The sequence below is a fragment of the Dunckerocampus dactyliophorus genome, chromosome 4, assembly GCF_027744805.1.
Source record: "Dunckerocampus dactyliophorus isolate RoL2022-P2 chromosome 4, RoL_Ddac_1.1, whole genome shotgun sequence".
Lineage (NCBI taxonomy): Eukaryota > Metazoa > Chordata > Actinopteri > Syngnathiformes > Syngnathidae > Dunckerocampus > Dunckerocampus dactyliophorus.
In genome coordinates this window covers 21,433,907-21,455,287 of record NC_072822.1, presented here as the reverse complement: position 1 = coordinate 21,455,287, position 21,381 = coordinate 21,433,907, and the positions used below count along the sequence as shown (strand labels likewise).

General features: G+C 41.8%; 1 protein-coding gene across 4 annotated transcripts in view; it reads left to right on the top strand.

Annotated features, from left to right (window-relative positions):
- Positions 1 to 20,753, top strand: part of fgfr1a (fibroblast growth factor receptor 1a) — a 40,728-nt gene extending 19,975 nt beyond the window's left edge. Inside the window, exons 5-18 of one of the 4 annotated variants that reach the window (XM_054773364.1) lie at positions 241 to 413; positions 4,706 to 4,829; positions 5,448 to 5,638; positions 7,411 to 7,555; positions 10,114 to 10,311; positions 10,595 to 10,739; positions 12,725 to 12,846; positions 14,324 to 14,434; positions 14,765 to 14,955; positions 16,491 to 16,613; positions 16,698 to 16,768; positions 16,849 to 16,986; positions 19,371 to 19,476; positions 19,554 to 20,753. In XM_054773364.1, the coding sequence (XP_054629339.1) occupies positions 241 to 413; positions 4,706 to 4,829; positions 5,448 to 5,638; positions 7,411 to 7,555; positions 10,114 to 10,311; positions 10,595 to 10,739; positions 12,725 to 12,846; positions 14,324 to 14,434; positions 14,765 to 14,955; positions 16,491 to 16,613; positions 16,698 to 16,768; positions 16,849 to 16,986; positions 19,371 to 19,476; positions 19,554 to 19,730 (2,015 nt within the window). In that variant the 3' untranslated portion in view covers positions 19,731 to 20,753. Of the gene's footprint in view, positions 1 to 240; positions 414 to 4,705; positions 4,830 to 5,447; positions 5,639 to 6,470; positions 6,622 to 7,410; positions 7,556 to 10,113; positions 10,312 to 10,593; positions 10,740 to 12,724; positions 12,847 to 14,323; positions 14,435 to 14,764; positions 14,956 to 16,490; positions 16,614 to 16,697; positions 16,769 to 16,848; positions 16,987 to 19,370; positions 19,477 to 19,553 lie in introns of all 4 variants that reach the window. The other 3 variants (XM_054773363.1, XM_054773362.1, XM_054773365.1) reach the window with 3 other exon arrangements.
- The last annotated feature ends 628 nt before the right edge of the window (positions 20,754 to 21,381 follow it).

Below are 21,381 nucleotides of genomic sequence, written 5' to 3'. Positions count from 1 at the left end.
ACATAAAGTGTGTGTTTATGTGTATAGGGTGTGGGTGTTTGACTATGCCTCTCTGAATGAATCAGATATGCATCTGAAATTCAAACTCAGCACATTTTAAAAACACAATAGAATAATTGAGTCCTATCTCTTTCAACAGGCAATAAGGAGATCCTTATTTTATTTTTGTGTGTTTTGATAAAAAAAGAAAGTCAGCCTAATAATGTCTTCTCTGTGTTTTTTTGTCTCTGTTTATTGTAGCAATGGCCCCACAATGGGCTCATCCAGAAAAAATGGAGAAAAAGCTTCATGCTGTCCCAGCCAGTAAAACTGTTAAGTTTCGCTGTCAGGCCAGTGGCAACCCAATACCCACACTGAAATGGTACAAGAATGGAAAAGAGTTCAAAAGAGACCATCGAATTGGAGGATTCAAGGTCTGTATATTCAAATTTAAATTTATAGTAGTGAATATTCATTTAATATCTCCTCCTGACTGAACAACACCCCTTCAATATTTGGTAATTGAATTTCATGTTCTTTGACCAGGAGTGTGAATGTGACAGTGATCTCATCTTCACATTAGATCACAATCTCGTCCCCTGGAGTAAAGAATGTTTATGCATAACATGCATACCATAGCCATTTGCATTCTTACACCACACAGTGTAAACATGAGCACACCATATATCCAAGCAAGCTGAATTGAAATAACTGCTGCTAAACTGTAAGGTTGCACAGTGAGACAATTGTCTGTGTTTGGAGCAAGGTTTTGCCTAACAGAGGTCTGCCTGTTATGCTGGTCTGCTCATGGGACTCCGGAAGCAGCTGACAGGTATCGGCAGGCTCAGCGGTCTGCGGCTCTGGCAGTCGCTGAGGCAAAAGCTTGGACATGGAAGGAGTTTGGAGAAGTCATGGAGAATGACTTTCGCACGGCTTCGAAGAGATTCTGGACCACCATTTGGCATCTCAGGAGTATGGTGTATGGTGGGGATGGTGTGCTGCTGACCTCGACTCGGGATGTTGGAGATTGGTGGAAAGAATACTTTGAATACCTCCTCAATCCCACCGACACATCTTCCGATGAGGAAGCAGAGCCTGGGGACTCCACGGTGGGCTCTCCTATCTCTGGGGCTGAGGTTGTCAAAAAGCTCCTCGGTGGCAGGGCCACCGAGGGGTGGATGAGATCCGCCCGGAGTTCCGTAACGCCATGGATGCTGTAGGTGTGTCTTGGTTTGCACGACTCTGCAGCATCGCGTGGACATTGGGGGCAGTACCTCTGGATTGGTAGACCGAAGGGGGACCAGAGGGTGTGTTCCAGCTACCGTGGAATCACACTCCTCAGCCTCTTTGGTAAGGTCTATTCAGGGGTTCTGGAGAGGAGGATCCGCCGGATAGTTGAATCTCGGATTCAGGAGGAGCAGTGGCCAGCTGGAGATTGAAACAGTGGAGCTGGGAGACTTTGGCCTGTATGAACTATGGACCAGCTCTACACTCTCAGCAGGGTCCTTGAGAGTGCATGGGAGTTTGCCCAACCAGTCTACATGTCTTTTGTGGACTTGGAGAAGGCATTCGGCCGTGTTCCTCGAGGAATTCTGTGGGAAGTACTGTGGGCGTATGGGGTATTGGACCAGCTAATTCAGGCTGTTCGTTCCCTGTATGACCAGTGTCAGAGTTTGGTTCGCATTGCCGGCAATAAGTTGGACCCGTTTCCAGTGAGGGTTGGACTCCGCGAGGGCTGCCCTTTGTCACCAATTCTGTTCATTATTTTTATGGACAGAATTTCTAGGTGCAGCCAGGGCGTTGAGGGGTTCCAGTTGGTGGCTACAGGATTGAGTCTCTGATTTTTGCATATGATGTGGACCTGCTGGCTTCATCGAGCCGTGAACTTCAACTTTCACTGGATCGGTTCGCAGCCGAGTGTGAAGTGGCCGGGATGAGAATCAGCACCTCCAAGTCCGAATGGACTTGGTGAAGTGCCATCTCCGGGTCGGGAATGAGATCCTGCCCCAAGTGGAGGAGTTTAGGTACCTCGGGGTCTTGTTCACAAGTGAGGGAAGGATGAAATGTGAGATCGACAAGCGAATTGGTGCGGCGTCTGCAGTGATGTGGACTCTACATCGGTCTGTTGTGGTGAAGAGAGAGCTAAGCCGAAAGGCAAACCTCTCAGTTTACCGGCGGATCTACGTTCCTAACCTCACCTATGGTCATGAGCTTTGCGTAGTGACTGAAAGGACAAGATCGCGGGTACAAGCGGCCGAAATGAGTTTTCTCTGTAGTGTGGCTGGACTCTCCCTTAGAGATAAGGTGAGAAGCACTGTCATCCGGGAGAGACTCGGAGTAGAACAGATACTCCTTCGCATTAAGAGGAGCCAGATACGGTGGCTTGGGCATCTGGTCGGGATGCCTCCCGGACGCCTCCCTGGGGAGGTGTTCAGGGCAAGTCCGACCGGTAGAAGGCCTCGGGGAAGACCCAGGACACGTTAGAGAGACTGTCTCCCAACTGGCCTGGGAACGCCTCGGAATCCGTCGGGAGGAGCTGGACAAAGTGGCCGTGGAGAGGAAAATCTGGGCCTCCCTGCTTAGGCTGCTACCCCCGCGACCCCATCTCGGATAAGCGGTAGAAGATGGATGGATGGAGGTATAAAAGCAAATAAAATATTTAAACACTAATAAACTACTAAAGCCAGTGCACAAAGGTGCATTTTAAATGCTGATATAAAACACTCAACAGATGTAGCAGTTTTAATTGCCGAGAGAGAGTTGTTTGGGGTCTGCAACTGCAAATGCTTAGTCTCCTTTGAACATGAACTGATGAAGCCTGCTCGGATGAGAGGCAAAACGTCTTCTAAGACAACCTGAACAGTCCAGCTACGATCAGTTGAATTGCCTGAAAATACAATGACCTGGATGAATGAGAATATTCACAGGCATTTTTCTCCTTTGGTTTTTAGTCTGGGCCTGGGACAATGCAGACAGACTGGTCACATGACCTCAGTGTTGTAACAGGAATGTGCAAAGACAACAATTCTGTTAAATTTTGACATTCTGATAAATAAAGGCGAGACAGCCCATTTCGGCATTATAAAACAAGCAACAAAATCTTGAACTGAACACTAAAAACGAAGTGCAGCCACTGAAGTGATGCAAGCACAGTGGTAATGTGGTCGCTTTTTCCCCATGAGCAGGCGAGGAATTGCATTTTGGATCAATGGTAGTTTGTGAATAGAAGACTGGTCAAGGGCAAAATAAAGGGAGTTACAGTAGCCCAATTGTGAGGAAATGGGCATATGCAAAAGCGTATAGCTTCCCTTTAGCAAGGATTCTGAGCTTTCTTCCCTGAGCTGATTTGTGTGTTAAATTTAAAAGAGCTGTTAATAAAACACATAGGTATTTAACACAAGGGTGGGGGCCTTGCCTAGGGGGCCTCGAGCACTGCTGTCACTAGTTGTCTGTGTCCCCAAAAGACACAATCTCAGTTCAGTTCAAGTAATTTTTTTACATGTTGGAGGCAGTTTTGCAAGGCTTTAAAAAAATCAGTTTTTGATTTTAAGGATCATTAATCATTAACATTTTTGTTTTTAAATGCTACTGGGTTTTTTGCCATCAGACATGAACCGCCCATGACTAAAGATCCAGTATTGCAGTCGTGGTGCATATGTTTGCACATTTTGAGACAAAGAAACAACCCCCTCTCCCTGTATGTCTGCTATGTCCATCAAGGTGTGGGCTAGTTCAGCCTTGTCTTATGCAACCCAAGTCTTCTTCCTTCCCAGCTGGGACACATTTAGGAGTTTCCTCTCAGCTGCCTGTTCCCTCCTTCTTTGCCCAGCCCACAGCACCCAGGCAGCAAGCACACTTTACCATCTGGCTGCTGTATTTTCAGTCACGGTGCAAAGGTCTGCTTTGGCGGCTCGGGATGCCTCTCATCTCTCCCACTCTTGCTTTTATGGCCAGGGTTCTATTGTTCATATACTGTACTGCATAGAGACGTGCAGGAAGAAGGGAATAATGTAGACCACATGTATGAAGCCAAGCACAACACATCTGGCAGCAGGCAGTTTGAGTCCCTCATGTTTTAGTTAAATGAGGGAAACCGTATGGCTCTTTCTCTGTACATGCATGTTTGATGTTGCCATTGCCTTAGAGGTTTGTTGGCTAATCACAAAGTGCTGGTCTGGGCAGATTTATGGAAGAAAAATTATAACATGTCTTGAAGAAAAGAACCAGTCATCTGGTGGTGCTAATAAGACGGGCTGCTGCAGATATATATGAAACATGTACCCAATTTTCTTGTGGGTAGAACAAAGATCTTCTGCATAAAATATATGTTGGCAACAGGAAGTGAGAATAGCCCTGGACCTTGTTATTGTCACATTCCACTTCATCTACCTTGTTAGCCTCAGTTTCAGTGAACCATTCATATTCACAGAAAGCACATGTACGAAAATGAATGAGGTCTTGTTTTGTCTTAATTGGTACACCAGTAAAGAAATGCGAAGCCAAAACATTCCGAGTCCTTATAGTTTCTTTTTTTATGGTGAGGCAGCTAGACTCAACAAAATACCTATACATCTACTTTATGCGGCCGTGGACAACTATCTCTGAAAGATCTGGCATGACTACACTGTCACTTGATGAGAAGATTTCCTATGAATAGAATGTTTATGAGGTTGTTTATGGGTGCAGTGTTTTTTTTTTATACCAGCCACTGTTTTCCAATGCTCAGGTTCGCGACCATGTGTGGACCATCATCATGGAATCTGTGGTGCCCTCAGACAAGGGAAACTATACCTGTGTGGTAGAAAACCAGTATGGGAGCATCAATCATACCTACCAGTTGGACGTTGTCGGTAAGTGATGACTTTCACTAGAACGCCAAGGGAATTTTCATCTATTTTTTTTTCCAACTGCAATTCCAGTCAATCAATGCATTGCTTTACAAGTGATTCCATTAAAGGCAGTCACACACAATCCATTCCCTCTAATTTGTAACACCATTGTGTCGACTGTTATGCTATGCAGTCATTATTAAAAGCTGGTTTATGTGAGAATGTTTATGATCTAAAAAGCACACATTGAGTTATTTTTAGTATGGTTGTATATATCCTGGTTAACAGCATACTAAATCATTGGTATACATGGCTTGAGTTCCACACACACAGGCAACTGAGTCCTGCCCTGACACGCTTGCACGCTGGTGTTATAAATCTAATTCCCCCATGTCTGTGTCTCCAGGGCATGGTGGGACCTCAGTAGGGATCATAACCCTGACAAGAAGTCATATTACTTCAGGGAGCAAAAATTGTGTTTTAACTTATAACCTGTCAAGTTAATTTTGCACAATGTTAAAATTTTGTCTTTAATTGGCTGCTTCCCTTTCCTGTACTACATTTTTTTTTTGTGAATGTTGCACCTTTTTGCACCACACTTACACAAAACATGCATTTTATGTTTTGGTTGTGTTACAGAGCGCTCTCCACACAGGCCAATCCTGCAGGCTGGCTTACCCGCTAATCGCACTGCAGTGGTGGGCAGTGATGTGGAGTTTGAGTGCAAAGTGTTTAGCGATCCTCAGCCTCACATTCAGTGGTTGAAACACATCGAGGTCAACGGGAGTCGTGTTGGTCCAGACGGCTTACCGTTTGTCCGTGTTCTAAAGGTAGGACGTCAATGTGATTGGTTTTCATATAATCAGACAGATTGCTGTTATGGCATATACAGTAAAACCTCAATTTTTAAACACCCCAGTTTTCATATGATTTGTTTTTTTGATGAAAATTCTACTCCGGTATTTGTACAGTCTATAGCATACGTCCGGTATACTCGGTATCATTCAATTTGTGTGCCTAACTGTGTCACATGCTCAACTCAGTGAAATATTGCGGCCACTGGGTGTAGCCAAAAAACACTCCTCACCCACTTTAAATTACCGGTAAAGGCAGCACATGTCACCAACGTGGTGCCTGCAGGCACCAGTTAGCCCCCCACGACTCCACGACCACATGAGGTGCCCGCAGCCTGCTTTTCATTCAGGTTTTCAGTTAATAATGTGAGAACACTAGAAAGAAAAGTATTCTGAAACATAAAATGTGAGTTGTGGATACCAGCATTTTGTGAATGTTTTGGTAAAACAAGCATATTTGATCTGTTTGGGTTGAAATAAGGTATGAAAATCATTTCTACAAAAATGAGTAGCTCGTGGCCATTTTCATTTTCTAAAAGTAGCTCTTGCAAGAAACAACGTTGGTGACCCCTGCTGTATATAGTTTGCACCTCACCATAAGTCGCAGAACCAGCCAAACTATTAAAAAAAGTGCAACTTGCGAAAATTGAAGTACCACTGTATTTTGCTCCAGTAGCTGAAATGTTAATAAAAGTGAATGTAACGGATCTCAAACAATGCAAATCAAAAAGTGATTTTGCCAAAATATTGAGTGTTGTGTGGTGCAACTACTTTGTTTGAGCTGCACATAACGTTTTTTTATTTCCAGCATTCTGGGGTCAATAGTTCGGATGCTCAGTTGCTGACCCTCTACAATGTGACAGAGGAGGACAGTGGAGAGTATATATGTAAAGTGTCCAATTATATAGGGGAGGCCAATCAGTCGGCCTGGCTGACTGTCACCAGATTTGAGCCCACAGGTAAACATCACTGCAGCTGTACAGGACAACACAGTGGAGGCACTTCTAAGACCACCTGGAAAAACTAGGGCTGTATAACTGGAGACAACCTCAGCTGTTTCTCTCCTCCCTGCCTCCCTCCATTTTCTCCCTCCCTCTCTCCTGCCTCAGTGCTCCTGACTGTAAATGACGCTATGGAAAATTCCCAGCGGAACAGTTGAAAGTGTTTAGTCTCAGGTTTACATTGGACCTGTGCTCAATTCTCACTCTTTCCTTTGCTTTGCTATTCTTCTTTCGGCCACAGTGCCATCTTCTTTCATTAAGCTCGCTCCCTTGCCCTTCACAGCGCTTATGCTCTCTTGACACACTGTGTCTGGACTCCCTTTGTTTTTCCCCAGCTATCCTCATCTTTCACCAACCTCCTGCTGTTTGTTTAATGCTCACGGTCCACAGAAAGGAATGTGAGCTGTGTCCAAGTGTGAGTGTGACCTGTTCTGCTGTGGAGTTTTCCATGTTGCTCATCTCTTGCATGTAGAGATGAGACTGAGGTATTCGACATGGTGACGGGATGGCCCAATGCGGTGTTCAGTCAGACAGATCCAGCCTAACTAGCTCCACAACTAACAGATAGTAGGCCGGGTGGGGGCTCTCCTTGACAAGTCCTTGGCTGTGGCTCTCAGTTGTAATTTTTGGTGGGCAAATGGTGTTGGAGGAGGAGGAAAACTCTCCTCTCTCGCTTTTCCCTTCTTTACTCATGGTTCCTATCTCTCTATTGGGCCTCTTGTTGGGTCTGCTTCCTTTATTTTCTAGACCGCGGGCCTTAATACCACGGACAAGGAAATGGAAGTCCTGCAACTGAGAAATGTGTCTTTTGATGACGCTGGGGAGTATACCTGCTTGGCGGGCAATTCTATCGGGTTCTCTCATCACTCTGCATGGTTGACAGTTTTTGAAGGTATCAGTGGTTCTGTCTCTCGCTCTCTCCCTGAATTCCTGTCTTGTTCTTTACAACAGTCTGGCTATCTGCCTTCACATTTGTCAGAATTTCAAACTAATGAAATTCTCTCGGAAAATGTGAGCAGAAGCTAAGACAGGTTGTTGTTCTTAACTTCCCTTCTCTCAGCATGGCTCCTTCTTCATTGTATGCCATGCTGTGCTTACATGAAGTTTAAGAATGCCAAACAAGTCACAAGCTGCCTCAAACCTAGCCTTCCATAAGAATTAAATGGGGAAAAAAAAGATAAAAAGGCAACGAATAATTCCTATTGGCCTCATCCAGGTTAAATTTAAGATTTTAAAAAGGATCGTTTGGCAGTTCTGGTCAGATTTCACTTTGAACTGTCTGAACCATTCTGCTCTTTAATTGATGTTTTCATTTCATTCGGTGTAAAGCTGATGTCCTTTGACAAACGCTTCAAATGACATGTATTCCTCATGTCATTTCCTGTTGTGAGAGTAGCGGCTAGCTTTGATAATTGGCCCTCTGTACTTTGTGTGTCTCATTCCTCTGTGGAGGAATGGGCATTTGTCCAATTATCAAGTTGTTTGTCAGTCAGCCTCTTCACTTAAGTGCAGCTCACTTGTGTATTGCTGGTGACGGGTGTAGAAGCACATTTGGTTTGGGATGCACAGTATATCACATGGGTGGAAGTATAATAAGTAGCATGACATGTTGGACATAGACATACATTTTATTTAACATGATTTACCATGAGATTGCAGGGACAAGCCTATAGTACATCACCACTTTTTGCAGGAGTTACGTTTTATGCCTACCAGTGAATGGCGCAAATGCAGAAGTAATTGTTTTAACTTCTACCCCTCCAACTCTTCTGCTAGCTTGATGTTCTCTTTCGATTCTGCTCAATTGGCAATAAAAGTGACTATTGTAATTATTAGATTAGATTAAACACCAGAACCCGCTGTCTTTAATTGCCATTGTTCACTAGTGATGGAAGCTAACAACCTAACTGCAAATCCAGGTTTAAGCCCTAAATATGCCTCACGCAATCAAACACATTTAAAGTATAAAATGTGTAGGTACTCACCATTAATGAATGATAATGACCATCGATAGAACAGATCATTTGGGGTCACGGGCTAGAGCAACGACCGTCTGTTGCAGGGCCGCCTCAACCTTACTCTGAAGCAGCTAGCTTTATGAGGCACCCCCGCTGGGGCGTTTCTTCAAGCCGCGTCTACATAATCCACACTGCTTGCCTGTTGTAATTCCAGTAGCAGTTCACGATCCTTTATTAACTTGTGTTCACATCACTGCAAATTTTGAGAACAAATTGTTATATACACTACAAGTTTGACTTATGCTTTACACAGCAACTATGGTACAGTCAAAGACCACCAAAAAATGCGAAATCTCAACGCTTGACGAAAAAAAATTATCAATGAAGCATAAAGAGACATAAACATGTAAAAACTGTGGGCTTTCTAAAAGTGGTACTTGTATGGTTTACATTTTTACTGTATTATCACACATTTATGAATTATTACCGACTTAGGGTGAATTTGATGTTTTCTGCCAAAAAATGGCATATTTTCTGAGAAACAAAATAAAGATATCGGGGGGGGGGAAGTGAAATTTTGAGGCACTTATAAATGATTACCGACTTAGAGTGAATGAGATGAGTTTTCTGTGCGATTTAAAAAATGTTTTTTAATATAATTTTAAAAATTTCAAATGTGTGTTATTATTATATATTAATAATAAAATATATTAGTTTTGTTTTAACAGAAATTGTCTTATTTGCAGGGCTGTGAATGCTGAATCACAAATTTGCGGGGTTCCACTGTACACAATTTATTTGACTCAGTAATGACCAAAACCTAGAAGAAACACACATAGAACAATGTAATATCTTAAAGCCACTACACAATCGCATCCCAAGCCAACATGTGCCGTTTTGATAAATGTGGTGTCTTGAATAACCAACTATTGGGTAAGTTACTCAAGTTGGGCCTAGTGTATGGGAGGATAAAAACAACATCTGATTTACTTTACTTTCCACATTAAACTCTATGTACCACATACGTTCGTGGTTATTGGCTTTTTCTTAAAGAATGATATTCATGCATCACCCACAACAACACATAACATTTTGACATTACACCCAAGTAATTGAGCCCCATTTACTGGGAACTAAAGTATTTTTAAAATATAAATGATTACTTAGGAAGCATGGTGTGTGTGAAGTGTTGTGTATAAAAACCATATCCTTAGCACTCCTATAGCCGCTCTCAAGGTTAATTTTAATTGTCAATTTTAAGTTAACCTTTAACCTATTGGCCTTTTCCCAACTAAATATCATTGTGTTTTTTGCACCCACACGTGTCAAAGGGTGTGGTTTTTAGACAGTGTAGCTTGAATGTGTGTGTTTGTGTACAAGGTGTGGACGAATGGGTGCTTGTGAGCATGAGTGTGGTTTGTCATGCGTCTATATGTATAGTTAATTCATAACAATTGATGCAACCCATGCCAATGCTCCCCACTCCTTCTAGCTGTCCCACATTACCCTGCGGCCAACCACACCTACCTAGAGGTGGTCATCTACTGTGTGGGCTTCTTCTTCATCGCTGTCATGATTGCCATCGTAATTATTGTCAAGATACGCACCTCCTCCAAGAAGAGTGACTTCAGCAGTCAGCAGGCTGTCCACAAGCTGGCCAAAAGCATCCCTCTACGCAGACAGGTAACAGAAAGTAGATAAGGGGTTTGGAATATATTACCTTTTCTACTCCTTTCTCTCTCAATACCCCTTTTGCTGACATGTGTATGAGTGTATGTTGACCCCATAATTTTATAAAAAGCATGCTTCCATAGAGATTGTCAAGAGCTCAACTCTTATCAGGTAGGTATAGTCTTGAATATTGTAAACCTAGTGGTTGTTATAGTGGTTGGTTTTCTCTTGACTGAATTAGCTTATGCAATTAGTGTCTGTTTCACTATGAGGGGAGTAATGTCAGGTTTCTTTACTGCAGGTGTCTGTGGACTCGAGTTCCTCTATTCACTCTGGTGTGATGTTGGTCAGACCTTCCCGCCTATCTTCCAGTGGGTCCCCAATGTTGTCAGGGGTGTCTGAGTATGAGCTCCCCCAAGATCCCCGCTGGGAGCTTCCACGAGATCGGTATGTTCTAAAAACCAAAACTTTAAACAAGGATCATCAGCCACTTTACTGTGTTTTGTATTGTTTTTTTTATTTTATTGGTACGGCACAGCTTTTTCGGACTTTTAATAGGAAAGAGTCTTGAAATTTAGCATGTTCTAAATGGAAATTGGGCATTTGTCACTGCCTTAAAGGTCATCCCAAATTGTCAAACACACATAAAATTAGGAAATAGCACACATTTTTTTGCAGAAAATAAATATAAATTTCATAGACGGAAGTGAATTATTTTCAAGATAATAAACTTTAAGGACAGCCTCTGTGCTCTGTAGCCCCTTGAGCTATGACGTCATTACAGTAAGACTTCCAGTTGGCAGCCTGTCGGAATATTGTTTTTTTTTCTTTGTAAACATTACAATAGTTTAAAACGCCTTAGACCTGTCCCGCGTTAGCCGCCCCCCGACCGCTGATCACATCGCGAGCCGTGAAAACTCACCACACCCTGCCTCACCTGCCCAAACGCCTCACTAAACTAAAGCTATTTAAGGCGCCACTCTGGCGAGATATTTTTCGTGGCATGTTTTGCAGGGTGCAAAACTTATATCACTCTCGCAACGACAGGAAGTCCCACACGGCAGACGTGCTTTTTTTGGCTTTGTGAAGGGAAAGTGGGCGGGAGATGGTCGTCATAGGCTGGATGCCGCAATGGGGCAGAGTTGATTGGCGAAGGTGATCGGCGTTATAAAGCAAGTATCTGCACCGTGCTTTTTCACAGAAATCGGCCGATACTAATCAATGGCCGATACTAATCGGTGGCCGATCGATCGGAGCACCCTTATAAAATATCCCTCTATGATTTCTACGTGTGACGAAAACCGGCAACTTCACCCGTCTCAGCTTGAGAGACGAGTCTGACAGCCCACCCGAACCTTTAACATCAAGGTCTAAGGCTAAACCAAGTCGAGACACTGTTGAAAAGCGAAACAGATCTAAAGTATAACAGTATTACTTTGTGTTTCGAATTGTAAAATGTTGGCAAAATGAATGTACAGTATGCATGGTCGTATGACTGAATGCATTTGTGTGAAGGTATTTGAAATGCTATGGTAGTGGCTATAGTGGCTATACTAGTGGCATTTAGGAGGACCTATAGTTGGTAAAATGTCAACAGTTAAGACCTGTTGAGCCTATAACATGTTCATTGACAATATATTTTTGACTTAGAACAAATACAAATTACATTATTATTATGGATCTTCGATATTGGCTTAATAATATCTTAATATTATTTGGCTTAAGAAGATTGGTTTATTAATTATCGGACATCCGTAATTATTATAATAAATTTAGTTGAACAGACACAGATCTATCGCAAGGCAACACAGGACTGCAGCAGCAGGAGCCCTCCCCCTTGTATGACATTACAGCACTACACCACCTTTATCAAAACACTAACTTTCTAATTCAATTGCTCAACTTCCTCGCAGCGTTCAACATTTTGGAACCTGGAAAAATCCTGTTTGGGATAACCTTTAAATCAGATGGACAAGTCAAGTCCATCCATCCATCCATCCATCCATTTTCTATACCGCTTCTTCCTCTTTATGGTCGCGGGAGCATGCTGGAGCCTATACCAGCTGACTTTGGGCGACAGGCGGGGTACATCCTGGACTGGTCGCCAGCCAATCGCAGGGCACATATAGACAAACAACCATTCACACTCACATTCATACCTATGGACAATTTAGAGTCGCCAATTAACCTCACCTGCATGTTTTTGGAATGTGGGAGGAAGCCGGAGTACTCGGACAAAACCCACGCGCACACGGGGAGAACATGCAAACTCCACACAGAAATGCCCAAGGGAGCATCGAACCCAGGTCTTCCCGATCTCCAGGCTGTTCCTGTGTTGGACAAGCCAAGTCACCAAATAAAATCATACTGTCTAAACATACTCATGTATTACAGTGATTACATTTACCATTATTTTCCTGCTTTGCTTACAGACTTGTTTTGGGGAAGCCTCTGGGCGAAGGCTGCTTTGGTCAGGTCGTGATGGGAGAGGCGCTGGGTCTTGACAAGGAGAAGCCAAACCGTGTGACCAAAGTTGCAGTCAAAATGTTAAAGTGTAAGTCAGTTTTCTCTTATAGGCCTTGGATTACACTTGATCTGTACTATCCCGAACCCACCAGCAAATGGTGAAAATCCACGAGTAATTGATATGCCCAGAAAAATTTCCATTTTTGATTCACACTCGCCCCTACCACTCCAAGGCTGTGATTGGTTGGCTTGTAGTACATTATTCCCTGTGTATATACGGATTGCTTAGAAGCGTACAGCCCAACTTAAAAATAATCGAGACAGTGTTGGAGGGAGTGGCTAGTGACTATGCATAATCCAGGTTTAAAACAATACAAATGGTTGTGCAATAGTGGGTCATATTTTGCAATGCATGCCATTTATTTTCAAATAATTGACCAGTAAAAGTTTTTAATCTATCAATTTGATTGCTGCTATCGATTTTATTCATAGTAGTACAGTATTAATTGTAGACTGAATAGGTTTTCTGTGTATTTTCATTTGTTTACTACACATGCTATGTTTTTGCACTAGTGTATTTATTTGGCTTAATTACTAAAACCAGCTGTTTTGATGACCACCTGCAGGCTAATGGTGGCGCTCTCAAGCTTATTCAGATGGGGGCTGTAAAGAGCATGCTATAGCAGAGCAAATTTCATTTCATGTTTAAGTGCAATATTGTGGGCCTTGCAGGCTGAATTTGGCCCACGGCCCACATGTTGGTAATGGCTAATGTAGGAAATGCTCTACAGTCGTCCCTCGTGTATAGCGGTTAAGTGGTTCCAGACCCGACCACGATAAATGAATTTCCGCGATATAGGATTCGATGTTAATTAATGGAATATTTTTGTAGTTACTGTAGAGCATAGAAAACCTGTTTATGACTTTCTAAATACGGTTTGTAACATTATTAAGGCCCTGTAGGCATGAAATAACACGCCTATAAGTCACCTTTACACTCCTATTATTCATTGTTTACATCACATTGCGCAACTCTTATGCTGCAGGGATTTGAGATAGCCGCTAGCTAGCATGATAGCGAGCTAACCAGTTAGCCTCAAATTTATTTCTTCTAAACTCAAGAAGCCAAAAACTTACCACTTCCACATGGAATGAGAGGAAAACTTTTTTTTGTCGGACATGCCATGGCTGACTTCATGCAGTTTTAAGGTAATGTAATGTAAGGCAATGTCTTGTGTCATTACTGCCGCCACTTGTATTTCATTATGTTTTGACTAACAATAGACAATAGTCTGCTACAAAACAGCATCATTTATAAATTCATTCATTTATGAAAAAAACGTGATATAGGGAGGGAGAGATCATCGAACCTTGATATTACGACGGACGACTGTACTGTAGAAACGGAGATCAAGTCTAAGAACAGTGCTGGTCAGCACAGGGAAGACCTCCATATACTTATGAAAACCAGTCAATGGCTGTTGCTGTGCTTAATTGATTCACGTGTATGCTTGGTTCTGAGAATTTTAGGTCTCCTAATATAATTTATTTGCGATATCCTTCAGCTGATGCCACGGAGAAAGACCTGTCAGACCTGATTTCAGAGATGGAGATGATGAAGATCATTGGGAAACACAAGAACATCATAAATCTGTTGGGAGCATGTACACAGGATGGTAAGAGCCCCCACCTCTCACAAGCTGTAGTTATAAGCTGTTCTGACATTTTAAGTATTCCTTGAGTAACAGCATGTATTTAATGACGTCATAGTTTTTATTCCCCCTTCAAAAGTGTATAAGCCTTTGTCATCGGCTTCCTTGGAATCTAGAATATCATTGGCAGGAATGTAATCATTATTGATGTAAATATTGATAAATCGATTCAGTTTAGTGGGTAGATATTTAAGTTAGCTGAGTAAGATGGTGTTTTGTAGATAACTTTGTTCATGTCATGGAAAAAAAACTGAATTGAGTATTCCAACCATCATTATGTCCATTTGCTTCTAGGTCCTTTGTATGTGATTGTGGAGTATGCGTCCAAAGGCAACTTAAGAGAGTATTTGCGTGCACGACGCCCTCCAGGCATGGAGTACTGTTACAACCCGGACCAAGTTCCTGTAGAGAACATGTCGATCAAAGACCTGGTGTCCTGTGCCTACCAAGTGGCCCGAGGCATGGAGTACCTGGCTTCCAAGAAGGTAATATGAGCACAACCAGACCTCTATTTTTCTCTTTTAAATGGAATAGTATTAGAATAGAAAACTTACCCAGCTAAAAGGTTAAAAAAAAAAAAAAAACGGTTGGAAATACAGGATGTCCACAAAGTGTCTTTACAATTTAACAAATTTAATGCAAAAGAAAATCCATCCATCCATTTTCTATGCCGCTTCTCCTCATTAGGGTTGTGGGGTTATGCTGGAGCCTATCCCAGCTGACTTTTGGCAAGAGGCGGGGTACACCCTGGACTGGTCGCCAGCCAATCGCAGGGCACATATAGACAAACCATCATTCACTCACATTCATACCTATGGACAATTTAGAGTCTCCAATTAACCTAACATGCATGTTTTTGGAATGTGGGAGGAAACCGGAGTACCTGGAGAAAACCCACACATGCATGCACAGGGAGGCAAAAGAAAATGAATAGCTAAATGTGTGGAAATTATTACAAAATGAGGAGTACCGTTGATCCCTGCTTTTTGCAGGGGTTATTTTTCATGACCACCTGCGAATGGCTAATATCCCATCAAAAGGTCTATTTTTGACTCACGACTCTCTCCCCCTCCCCTTCCCCTTCCAAACCCTCCCGCTAGCTTGATGTTGACATGCTCCTCCGATTTCAGTTCAACATTTGCAATTATTTGATTCAGCTGCAGAACCCGCCCTCCGTCTCTCTTCAATATGCCTCACACACTCATTCTAAAGTATTAAATTTTATAGGTACTCACTACTAATGAATGACAATGTACAGTAAGATGGTATACAGTATAAGTTTCACTTGAGCGTCTCACTGCAACAATGGTGCAGTCAAGGGCTGCCAAACGAATCTCAACTGTTGAAAACAGATGATCAGTGTAGCATAAAGACATAAACATGTAAAAATTGCGGGCTTTTTAAACAGTGGTACATGTATGTGGTACATTTTACTTGTATTATCACATCTTTATAAATTATTTCTGACTCAGTGGAAATGAGATATGTTTTCTGTGGGGAAAAAAAATGTAAAAATTGTTTTTTTGACGAGAATTGACGGTACCGGGAATGCTGAATTGTGACTGGATTAACACACCTCCATTTGAGCATAAAGTACATCATGACGGGGCTCGATTTCTTGTCACGTCCCTGTGTCCATGAATTTTTTGTGCCGTCCACGAATCGACAGACATGACGGTGAATGTTTTCCTTACATAATCCTGTAGCTTCACTCAGTCTGCGTGTCCGATTCTGTTTAAATGAATCATGATACACATTGTGCCTTTTCTTGAGGAGGAGCCTTTTTTAACATAACCTACTTTATCAACAGGATACCTGATATGTACAAATGCAATGTGATTAAAACACTTTAATAGCCACAGAGTACATACACAAATCTGATGATCATACTGTATCTTATTGCTTCAGTAATAACTTTTTAAATTACAAACAAACAGTTGATATCCTGTACTAATTGCCTCTTAAAAACAAACCCTAAGAGTTTGTTCTTTTATAACCATCTTTATTTTTATCTGTACAGTGCATCCACAGAGACCTTGCTGCTCGTAATGTTTTGGTCACTGACGACAATGTGATGAAAATTGCTGACTTTGGTTTGGCAAGGGACATACACCACATCGATTACTATAAGAAGACGACCAACGTAAGTAGCGGAATATTTTTGGGGAAAATACTTTTGAATATTATTAGCAAGAATAACTTGTAAGCTGCATACACTTCCCCACAGGGTCGCTTACCAGTCAAATGGATGGCTCCTGAAGCACTGTTTGATCGGATATACACACACCAAAGTGATGTGTGAGTATGATAAAATTGCTTTGTTTCTAAATCTTGATGAGTGTGGCGAAAACTCAGACCGTTCCTTGTGGTGTCTGCAGCTGGTCATTTGGGGTGCTTCTTTGGGAAATCTTCACCCTGGGAGGCTCTCCTTACCCGGGTGTACCCGTGGAAGAGCTATTCAAGCTGCTGAAGGAAGGTCACCGCATGGACAAACCCTCCACATGCACTCATGAACTGTAAGGACTCATTCTGACCTGTTCTGATGTTAGTTAGCAACAATGTTAAATGCATTGTGTGTTAGCTTCTTAGTGATTTAGTTATTTAGTTAAATATTGGGCCAAGGAAGAAGATATTGCATTTCTGTGCAGATCCAGGTAAAGGTGTGAAACTGTGGAAGCATCCAGTAGAATCAAAAGGATAATGGTTCTGACAGTTAACATGTGCACAGGCAAACGTAAATCAGCACTGCAGATTGTTTCACTTTTTGTTTACACACTACTAAAAAGTTCTCTGTTTGTGTGTAATTGTCTTTACATCTAATTACATTACGTTATTATTGTTTTCTACTGGGGGAATCCAGTAGATACATTTGGTTTATGGTCGTCCTTCCCAGATGTAAATGTGCGCAGATCATATGGCAGTTTTATCTGGATTACATTAGTATATTATGTTGGTAATACTACCTAGTACTATGGAATGAAAACTTTTATTCTTGAAATATAGGTAAGTGTCCTAAGTGTCTTTTGAGTTGACATTATTGGAACCTGAATGTGTTGTTGAAATGTTACAGATTCATATAAACAGTTGCCCTGTGCCGTAGGCACAGGCCGGTTACCGGTTTCAAGGTATACCACAGTATGAAAAAGTCCCGGTTTCAAAACCACAAAATTTGTCCCTCATACTGTTCCTAGGATTTGAGAGAAAGTAGAGGTCCGAGCGGCCACTACGTGGAAATACTTTGTCACGTCCTGTGTTATTCCTCGCAGTCGGAACTGGGATGTGATGTGTTGAAACCATAGGCGTGTGCTGTGTTGCCAAAAGTCAGGCATAGGTAGCACCAGCATTAGCTGCATCGTTAGCACTGAGCGGCGCTGGTACGGCCATGCTGTTGTCGCCATTGTCGGTCGACATACTGTATTACTCGCGTCGAGGGTCACCAAATGTGGAGACCTGATTCAGAACGAGACAGTAGTCGAGGTTAAGTGGTATAGACAGTTTACTCGCCACAGAACAACACGCAACAACCACTTAACAACGTCTCAGTTGCTAACAATAATTACATTACCCGGAAACTGAAGTTTGTGGAACAGTGACCTGCACATGAAATTAAATAATAACATAAATAATAATATTCCGAATTTTTTTTATTTATTATTTTTTATGTTGTGACCTTCTTGAGCCACTTGATTGCATTTATTTGCATTTTGCTTGTTGTTGTTTTTTTTTTGCTAAAAATAATTCCACTTTCATCATGTTCTATTATATGGTTTAAAAATGACTGTTTTTAATTGACTTTTTTCTCTTTTCAATAAAGATCTTTCAAAATAACACATTTTAGAGCTGTAATTATAATATTGTGAAACCGTGATATTTTTACCCAAGGTTATCATATCTCCGAAATCTCACACCAACCCATACCTACCAAGCCTACTGTGAGGATACATTGTGGTGGTAGATGACTATTTGTTTTTTAATACAGTGAAACCAGTTCAACTCGGTATCGCTTATATTGACCAACTCATCAAGTCCTAGTCCAGCAGGGTTTCCCATAGCCATTTATTTGTGGCAGACCGCCACAATTAAATTTGGACCGCCACAGAAAATTAGGCACTACCTTCTTTTTTTTTTTATTTAGATTTGACTCTATCTAGCCACACTCGCTCACAAACCCAATACAATAGGACTATCTGTGTAGCTTGTGAAGCCTGTATTTACAATTCTTTGTAGTAGAAATTGTAACTCTGCATAGTCAGAAGTACTTCAGTTCGCTTAAGGAAGGTGCTCTTCAATTTGCTAGCGACAGCCAACAACAAGCTTGGCCACACAAACGGCCATCAAACAGAACAGAAGTCTTAGTCATGACGCAAACCAAAAAATAAACAGCAAAACATGTAACAGGTAAGTTAACACAACAACGATGACCATCCATTCTATGTGGGTAACAACGACAAACACGGAAATGTAACTGTTATTTACAAAGTACTTGCAAGGAATGCTGGGTACTCCAGCAGCAATGTCCCTGTACGCTACAATATAGTGAAATATTAGATGTACTATGACGTGTGCATCATCTTTAAAATCAGCGCACACTTAGATGGAGCCCAAGATACATCATGAATTATTATTTTTTTTTTTTTCAATTACCGCTTCATGAAACGAAACCAACCCCATAAGTCATTAAGTTCTGTTCTGCTATGAAATAAGGTTTATAAACTAACTTGAGATGTCGCACATTTCTTCTGACGCAAACCAAAAAGCTCCAATTTATCCAATTTGCGTCATGGCCAGTTCTGCAAATTAGACGATGATAGTTTATAGCATGGTCTTTGAATATATAATGTTGTTCTAATGTCACCACTGGAGTATCTTGGTGAAATCTCCCATATTTTCCTTTATGCAGGTACATGATGATGAGGGACTGCTGGCATGCTGTGCCCTCCCACAGGCCCACATTCAAGCAGCTAGTAGAGGACCTGGACCGGTGTTTGGCTATGACATCCAACCAGGTCTGTGCTGACTACAGGTGAAAGCAGCAGCCATGTTTGTATTGTATCTAAATGATGCCTGTTTGTCCTACGTACAGGAATATTTAGAGCTGTCCGTGCCCTTGGATCAATACTCCCCCAACTACCCCGACACTCGCAGCTCCACTTGCTCTTCTGGCGAGGACTCTGTCTTCTCCCACGACGCAGGTGCAGAGGAGCCCTGCCTTCCAAAGCTCCCTCCCCATTCTAACGGGGCAGCCATCAAGAAACGCTGATACCTCATCTGCATGCAGGCAAACATTGACATTTCCTCGGCTCACTGCCTCATGGGGTTGTGTACTCATTCCCTACATTCCCAGAGATGAAGCTAAGGACTGCTGCTGCTCGATGAGACGATAGCTTGGAGACGCCTCAGAGAACTTGTTGGATCTCATGGACTGTAGAGCACAGCCAATTCCCGGTTCTCGGCAGAAGCTATGTTTATGGGGCACTTTCTTTTTTCAGGAGTTTGTCATGATGTTAGAAAAGGACAGGAAACTCAAGAACTGACTCAGATCATGCCAGGTCTTTTTTATTTGTTTAGTTGATCCAGACAGTGTTGTGCTTTATCGACCAAATCTAGAGCAAAGACTACCAAGGCACATGCAGCACCATTCACTATTCTTGTAAATACAGCTAGGAAATTATAAATATGAATATATATTTACACTATACTCTTATTTTTATGACCATAATAGATTTATTTTCTTTTGTATAAGGATGTGTTATACAGTATAGTCTGTAGGGGTTTTATCACATGACCATTTTTTCAGCTTTAATAATTCCCCTCGTTTAATTTCTTAACTATTGATGGAAAATATATGGATGCATTTTCTATTTTTTAAATGTGCTTTTTAATAGTAAATCATGCATATCAGTATAATTCAATGTTTGAGGGCGGTCTGTCTAGCAGCAGTTAGCCATGATGAGTGTGTATGCATGTGCATGCGTGAGTGAGAGAGTGACTGAAACAGCAGAATTTTATCACATCTCGTCCAAGGAAGGGTCACAGCTGTACACGTGTGGTTGTACGTCCCACTTTTTAGAGCCACTATAATTAGCTTCGGTCAACGTCATGCACTTGCACTGTGCATGCATGCCTGTTGTGTGATGAACTTACCTTCTACTGTAAATGCTTTAACAGGAGTTACATCTGCTGCCAAATAACTTCTGATGAAGGCTTACAGAACACGTGTCCTCATAAACGGATAACATGAAATAAAATGCTTTTAAAAAAAACAAATCCAAAGCTGTCACTGATCTGAACTTCAATGAATCTGGTAGATCCCCGCTTTTTTTCCAGGGTTATGTTCCGGATCCACCAGTGAATTGCAAAAAAATAAGAATAATTGATACGTTCATAAAAATGTATATTGATACAAAGCTGGCTGCTGCCTCCTCCAAACCCTCCTGCTACCTGGATGTTAAGGTTCTCTGATTCTGGATTAACATTTACAATAAAAGTGGCGGTTGTAATTATTATATAAGACTCTGCTGCAGAACTCCCACTTTTCTCTTCAGTTGCCATTATTCACTTGTCCCCAATCCAGGTTTAAGATCTAAACATGGTAAATGTATGCAGTACATTCCACCTACACTATCACGTGTTTATAAATTACTGGTGATTTATGCTGAATGAGATGTTTTCTGTGGAAAAAATGTCCTATTTTCCCAGAAGAAAAAAAACATTTAATTTTTTAAAAAATATCATACACAAGGAGTCGGGCCAGTGAATGCACTGACAATTTCACGACTGTCTTAAAAATCAGTTTTAGAGAGACAGACTAGTTCAATATCTCAGGTTCCTGGAGGTTGATTAGAATTGATAATGTGCTGCTGACATCACAAGATGTGTCGGTGAGCACAGACTGCCACGGTCCGCAGTAA